The sequence below is a fragment of the Podarcis vaucheri genome, assembly GCF_965113315.1.
Source record: "Podarcis vaucheri genome assembly, chromosome: 9".
Classification (NCBI taxonomy): domain Eukaryota; kingdom Metazoa; phylum Chordata; class Lepidosauria; order Squamata; family Lacertidae; genus Podarcis; species Podarcis vaucheri.
The window spans coordinates 77,128,050-77,135,449 of record NC_138767.1 but is presented as its reverse complement, the minus strand read 5'-3'; the positions used below and the strand labels follow the sequence as shown (position 1 = coordinate 77,135,449).

The 7,400-nt window shown below is 44.5% G+C and overlaps 1 protein-coding gene across 5 annotated transcripts; it reads left to right on the top strand.

Annotated features, from left to right (window-relative positions):
- Positions 1 to 178: 178 nt before the first annotated feature.
- TEX52 (testis expressed 52) lies at positions 179 to 6,461 on the top strand. Of its 5 annotated transcripts, none has more exons than XM_082237470.1 (4): positions 185 to 305; positions 1,308 to 1,480; positions 2,654 to 3,195; positions 6,191 to 6,461. In XM_082237470.1, exons 3-4 carry the CDS (start codon positions 2,678 to 2,680, stop codon positions 6,432 to 6,434), a joined length of 762 nt encoding a protein of 253 aa, XP_082093596.1. In that variant the 5' UTR covers positions 185 to 305; positions 1,308 to 1,480; positions 2,654 to 2,677; the 3' UTR covers positions 6,435 to 6,461. The 5 variants fall into 5 exon arrangements, with proteins under 5 accessions (XP_082093597.1, XP_082093596.1, XP_082093598.1 ...); XM_082237472.1 differs by lacking the exon at positions 185 to 305 and adding an exon at positions 312 to 494 and having other exon boundaries at positions 1,308 to 1,344; XM_082237469.1 differs by lacking the exon at positions 185 to 305 and adding an exon at positions 313 to 494.
- Positions 6,462 to 7,400: the final 939 nt, after the last annotated feature.

The following is a 7,400-nucleotide window of genomic DNA, read 5'->3' as shown; positions in this document are numbered from 1 at the left end:
TTTCCTTCCTATGGATTTTTCTCAACAATTCCTATGAGGATTTTAGGATCACCAAGCCATTCATTCAGAAGCAGAAGCTGTTCATCAAGAGCCTGGGTTGTTTTCTTAATTTCCTTCTATATGCCACCGTCACCTTCAAACTTTGCCTGAAGTCACAGTTCCTGGCACATGACATCACAACTAGTTGCTGTGGGAATTTATCACGCATGTGTGAGCCAGGAAGCCAGCTTGGAAACATCAAAGCACACAATGGAATAGAACACAGCTGCAGACAGAAGGAAAAGGAGCCCTTAGGAAGAATAAAGGCAAGCAAATCCCCGGCATCTTCTCCAGGGGCAAATGTGATTTTTCCCATCTCAATGGCAGCATAGCATAGGGAACATCTGCCTGAGGAGCTCAGTAATTTGGTCACATTCAGCATAGACTTAAACTGGTGTATTCCAGACACTTCATCTTCCCAGGGAGACTTGGGAAAGAGAGCAAAGAATCTCAAGGTGAATGTTCTCAGCACCCTCACTAAACTACAGTTATTTGGGGGGAAGACCATGGTATAAAACCAATCGAAATCACCTGCTCATCTTCCAGTATCATTTATCCCATCATCTGCCACCAATTCCCTTCTGCATTCTACACAGATTCAATGTACAATGCATTCTACTGCATTCTACAATTGTACTCAGGGCAACTGGTCAGTTTCCGTACAAAAGAATAAATGAACAAATGTGAAATAAAAAATGGCAATAACCATAAATCAGTGGGAGAACAATTCAGCCTATTGGGATCTTCCGTAACTGACCTTAAGGTGACCATTCAAAGGAAGATTACAACATGAAACAGATGAATTTCAATTCACCAAAAAGTTCAGTGCTGTCCCCATAGGAGCTAATATTTGAGGGAGCCAGCCCCCCCCCCCAGTTGATGTGCATTGCCATAAAAATGGTGTGTGTCTGCCATGTCATGTCACCAATTCTGCAGGGTGGAGCTTACCTGCCCCCCCCCCGCAATATTTTATTCAAGTTGCCACCCCTGCCTGACAAGAGTTAGAGACAAAGCCTTTCCATCATTTTCACCACACTGCACATGCTAATGAGCTGACCAATTCCAGGATAAATCTGCTGCCAATGTTCCTTTTGAATGGTTCTCTGTTAATATAATCATTTTAGTAATGCTGAGTAAATTATCACCAATCTGGTACAGTGAAAGATGTGCCTTTTTAGCATATATTTAAGCTCTGATTATCACTTAAATGTTTTCTCTCGACTTCTTTATATACCTCTCAACTGCTGATGACATGGGATTGAATCCAGGAAAGCTATGGCCATAATGAATTGCTTAGTCTTCAAGGTGACACAATACTTGCTTTGATATCTCTCTGGAAATGTTATGTTCCAAGATATACAGGAGTCTCAGGTGGCAGTTCATGTGCCTCTTTTGCTCTGCGTTCCTGCTGTGGGAAGGACAGCGAGTTTGCCACTGTAAGGTATGACAAGCCTTATTATGTGTCCTTGGCAGGGACAAAGTGAAGGAAATGCACATTCCCCAAAACCTGCTGGGGATCAGAATGGTCAGGAATGTACAAAATTCAGTCAACATGTGCACATTTTCCAAAGCCTGTTGGAGATTATGCAGTGCTGCAACTACCGGGGTGATAGCCAGGTTCTTTGCCCCAGGCGAAGCCTCCAGAGGCTTCCCACTCTGTGTGTGGACTCAATTGCATGTGGGAAGGTGCCAGATTGGATCTTTAACCCGGGTGAAATAAAGCCTAGTTTTGCCCCTGGATTCTGTATACCGACTGGGAAATTTGCACAAGTCCCTCTTTGTAGAATAATGAGGTGCACATTTTCCATCATTCGTGGTGAGCATGCACAGTGGCTGGTAACTCCTCAGCTTCCGTTCCTCTTAATGTCTGCACTATTCCTGCAGCTCCATAATGAGTTAGAGATATGTTTAAACTTTTCTTCATCTTTCTCTGTCAGCATTGTAATAGTTAGCCTCTTCATTAAACTCTTTTAAAAAAATGTAAATATTGTGGCTGAGATTATTATCAAATAGCTTGCTATCTGTGCAGCCTTCCTGCTCATCTCTCTGTGCTCTTCACAGAATCGCAACTGGAAAATAGACAAGGAGGCAGAGGAAGCAGCTGTTCCCCATTTTATGGGATGCCTTATTCTCGGTTTCTTGGCCTATGCACAGTAAATGATCACACACACTTCATCTTTGTTGAGGAGAGAGAACACTCACCAGGAGCAGATGCATTTTGTGACAGCACTAAACAGAGTCATAAATGAAAAACGCTAGACTCCTGCTCCCTAGAGCTTACAATCTGAACATTGACTGTTGGGGAGACAGCAAATGAAATGCAGGAAAGGGTAGCAAAGTGTTTTTCTTGTAAAGGATTCCTAAATCGTAGATCTCCTTGTTAGCTGCAACTGTTGTCTTATATGGTTGCCAAGGATTGAAGGAAGAGAACATGGGACTGGGACATGTGGAAGCAGGATTCCATAGGTAGGACTATGTTACGATGGGTATTTTACATTTCTTATGCCTTAGGATCTTCAACAAACTGAATCTGGGTATTGCAGCAGGGCATCATCTTGTAGGCCAATACTGGGGCTTCTGATGTCTCTGAACGGCCTTCTTTCCCCCTGCCTAGGGTTAATCTGAATTCCTGTTCAAGATGACCACATGGAAAGAGAGGCACTTCCTCTGTGCAGACAAATATGTGTCATGGCCAGGGTTTTCTCCAAGACCCTACCATAAACTGGCTGTTGAAAGACCACCCCACACAGATGCCAAAATAAGTGTCAGCCACAAAATACGCTGCCCAGTGGAAGAGGATAGCCTATGGCACGTCTGGGGATACCATACATGGCTGGATGTAGGGAGGTTGCCAGCAATCTATCGCCCAAGACCGGATAAGCCTTTTGATAGCAACACCTGGCGATGGATCACTGCTCCCAGGAAAGGATTCATGGCTGTGCCACCAGTCCCACCTCCTTCGCAGTTGGATGGGAACACCTACGTTAAGTTCATTGAAGGGGACGCACTGTTTGTGGATCGGAGACATAAAGAGAGAGTTCTGACCCGAACAAAGAATGAAATGAAACGATGTGATCAACTCAAACTGAGGAGTGAGTGCCGAGCTCCTCCTTTGGACGTTGAAGGAAATATTATGCCTCCGAAAGGTTTCATTCGGTAAGATATACTCCTCAACACTTTGTTCTACCAACTGTTCCAGGTGCCCTTTAGATGAAGCCCCAACCACATGAGAGCAGCTTTTCCTTGACTGGATCCTATACGGCTAGGTGCTGCGATAATACTGTCATATGGGTGGGGGCGACTCTGTGGGTCTTTTCCCATATAATTAGGAAGAGGTAAGGTATCACTCCTGAGGTGGGATAGGCAAAACCACTATCCCTATGGGTAAAGGTAAAGGGACCCCTGACCATTAGGTCCAGTCGTGGCCAACTCTGGGGTTGCAGCACTCATCTTGCTTTATTGGCCAAGGGAGCTGGCGTACAGCTTCCGGGTCATGTGGCGAACCAGAGCAGCGCATGGAAAAACTGTTTACCTTCCCACCGGAGTGGTACCTATTTATCTACTTGCACTTTGACGTGCTTTCGAACTGCTAGGTTGGCAGGAGCAGGGACCGAGCAACGGGAGCTCACCCCGTCACAGGGATTCAAACCACCGACCTTCTGATCAGCAAGTCCTAGGCTCTGTGGTTTAACCTACAGCGCCACCCGGATAGGCAAAACCACCAGTTTCAGTTTTTTCCAATCTTAAATTCAATTTGCCACATTTCCACATCAGTTTACAATTTTAAAAAGATTTATTTTTTAAAAAAATTGTGAGTGATGCTGCCTTGGGCGAGGCAAGATGGCGAGCACAACGGCCACACCAAACTCCTAGGGACCACCAGAACCAACCAAGTTGCCTGTCTGGTGCCCGCGCTGCCATCACCGCCACCATCAAAGGGGAGTCCAAAATGACAAGCGAAGAGGCCACATGGAGTCCCCACCACCGCCGTCCGATGATCTCGATCCCACCAGGACCGAAAGCACCCCAACAAAGCTCTGGGACCTGGAGCTCATACCCCACCTACTCTCAGTAGCCAGAATCCTCATAGCTAGACACTGGAGGGATAAACATGGAACACTGGTATCAAGTAGTATGGGGAACAGCCTTACGAACCTATAGACTGAAACTGGCATGGGGAGAAATAGGACTCCTTCACTCTGGTATGGCTCCCCTTTATCAGATACACAGCCCAACAAGACAACAACATGAACCCACCGACAGCATACGATTCATTATGGCTAACTTGACCCAACAGCCCACCCCCCCATGCACAAACAAATCTCACTGCAGCCAACCAAAGACCCAACACCCTAGGCCACCACAACCTCTCTCACCAAGGAAACCTAACAAGCGAAGAGAAAGAGAACCTACCCAAGTGACGCTGACACAACCCCCCCCCCATATACTAAGTAAAAGAATATAAGCTTCACCACACCACCCCCTCTCTCCTGTCCCCCCCTTTTCTTCCCAACCCTATGCTGCATATAACACCAATGCCTCACAACAAATGTAACTGATCTGTAGAAAACACAACCTGAAGAAAGAGCTTTTATAAACAAGGAAATGTTTAATAAAAATTTTATATTATATATATATATATATATATCCCTCCAGTAGCACCTTAAAGACCAACTAAGTTAGTTCTTGGTATGAGCTTTCGTGTGCATGCACACTTCTTCAGATACACTGAAACAGAAGTTGCCAGACCCTTCTATATAGTGAGACCTGGTCTGAACAGAGACATTGGATTCTTATCTCATTATACATGACTAAGCCATTTCTCACCTTCTCACCCCTTGCCTTTTCCTGTAAGACCTATTACAGTCGTTAAGAGTCGTCAACAGGCTCATCTCAGCTATCTGCCAATCTCCCATTCCCACCACCCTTCTGAGTAATACCCCTCCCCACCTTCTCACTACATAGAAGGATCTGGCAACTTCTGTTTCAGTGTATCTGAAGAAGTGTGCATGCACACAAAAGCTCATACCAAGAACTAACTTAGTTGGTCTTTAAGGTGCTACTGGAAGGAATTTTTTTATTTTGACTATGGCAGACCAACACGGCTACCTATATATATATATATAGTGAGTTTTTTAGGGCACATTTCTCCTAATATGCATATTGGGACAGGCATAATGTGCATTTTTGTATGTTATTTTCACACAAGTACCTTTTTATGTACATTTCCTAAAATATATTGCTGTATACATTTTTTTTAAATTAGAGAACAGCACTGCAGAACTTGGAAAGTGCAAAGTTCAAAGGATAGCTGCCATTTAGTTCACTTACTGTTTTGGGAGGTGCTGAATCCCCCAGAAAGTGGTGGACTCTCCTTCCTTGGAGGTTTTCAAGCAGAGACTGGGTGGGCATCTGCCAGGGATGTTTTCGTTGAGATTCCTGAATGGCAGGGGCTTGGACTCGATGACACTCTGAATAATTTTGAACTATACTATGATGCACAAGTGTGGAGTCAATTCTGTGCTCCCACAGAGCCCCAAGCCCATGTCCATCCTGGTTAGTGGCAGAGGCACCACTGCTAGAGGGCTATTGCTGTGGCTTTGCCCCCACCGGCAAGCAACTCCCAGAACACCCGCATGGCATCATCTTTCTTTTTTTTTCATCCCCAACTAAGCTGCAGTCTCACAAAATCCACACATTTCTGGAAAACTAGCTAAGCAGGAAATGCCCCTTAGAAATAACAAGAATATTACCTTCTACTTAATATGAAATCCCCAATTCAAATTTCACCTCAGCCTCAAACACACAAGGACTCAGCTACATTAGTAAAAAAAAAAGAAAAATAGAGCGTTTTGAATGTGTTACAAACATGCAACACCAGATGGCGCTGGAGAGTTTTTTAAAAAAAATCAATGCAATTTTCCATAGCATTTCCCCCCTTTTGTTATAATGATTTCTGACTTATTAATAGCTTCCGCCCCGCCCCGCCCCGCCCCCTGGTGTGTAGACCCACCCTAAGGTCTTCTTTTCTTTTCTTTTGAGCTTCAATGCCCATCATCAAAGTGAAATCATGCACTGTTTATACATTTCAAGTCCTCAAAATCTTCCACATAAGCATGATCATTTATGTTGCTTTCTTAATTTTGTACAGATACAAGCGCCTGCTTCCAGGGAAAAGCCCAGCCTCGCTTTGCGTCCAACTGCGGCCTGTCACACCTGCTTCTAGGGACTGCTGGGATCACCCTTGTCCAAACCTCCAACCCCATTACCAGGAGGCAGCTGTCAAGTTTGCCCTGAAGAACAGCAGCCCCATCTACCCAGAGGTGGTAGAAAAATACCAGGAACTGGCTCTTTCTGGGAGTAAAATAAGGCCATGTACACCTGTCACTGAATAAATGGAAGGGGGTGAAGCCTGAAATTCACAGGGCTACTGAAGAGTTACCGTATGTTGGAAGTTCAAATCCTGCTATCAGTAAAACAATCTTTCTAAAATCTAAATGGAGGCAAAACAATTGTTGCATAATGATCACCACTGGCCAAAACAGGGGTGTGGGGGCTAATTTTTGTATTATACATAGTGTCACATGTATGACGATTTACCCGCTAGACAGAACTGTATGTGGGTGTTCAGTGTAACGAGGTTCTGCATCTTAGGCTACAAATTTGATGTCCTGACCTTGAGAAGATGAGCGCTGATAAAGATTTCTCACTGCCAGGGTGACATTTTTTCTGTTTTCGTGAAGGAGGGTCTCAGAGAAGGAGAGTATCCGTCAGGGGAAGAGGGGAGTTTTCACAGGGCTGGGAAGGTGATTCTACAGAAATGAATTGCGTTGCCTTTACAAGGGAAAAGAAGCAGAGATAAGCAATGCAAGAGAAACACCACTCAGCCTTAGAATAGAGGGCAACTGTGGCTTATCAAAAAATTATTTTAAAGAAGCTGTATAAGCAGCAATCAGTTGTTACTGCCAACTTTTGCCTTGCTCTTTGCTGGTGTTCCTGTACCTAGAACTGATTAGTGGGTTTACATTTTTCAGTCCAAGGACCACATTACTTTGATGCTAGCCTTCTAGGGGCCGCATGACAGCAGTGGGCAGGACCAAGTGAAGAAGTAGCTAGGGCCACCCACACTCTCTTTTACACAGAATTCCTAGAATTTCATAGATTGGGGGGGGTGTCTTTTTTAAAGAAATGCCTTTTTTGTTTCTCACAGCCACAGCAGAGGCATGGCTATCTGTGATGAGCTCCTGCACACCTCTGTTATATGAAGATCTAACTGGTGGGACTTTTTTTAAAAAAAAAGGGCAAAAGATTGCTCATTCCGACAACCCAAATACCGATCCAAACTAGACACATGAACAAAC

Excerpts from the sequence above, each read along its gene's own strand:
- TEX52 (XM_082237471.1), top strand. The coding sequence starts at position 2,678 with ATGACCACATGGAAAGAGAGGCACTTCCTCTGTGCAGACAAATATGTG. Across the intron at positions 3,196-6,190 it reads CCTCCGAAAGGTTTCATTCG|ATACAAGCGCCTGCTTCCAG; the intron begins GTAAGATATACT and ends AATTTTGTACAG.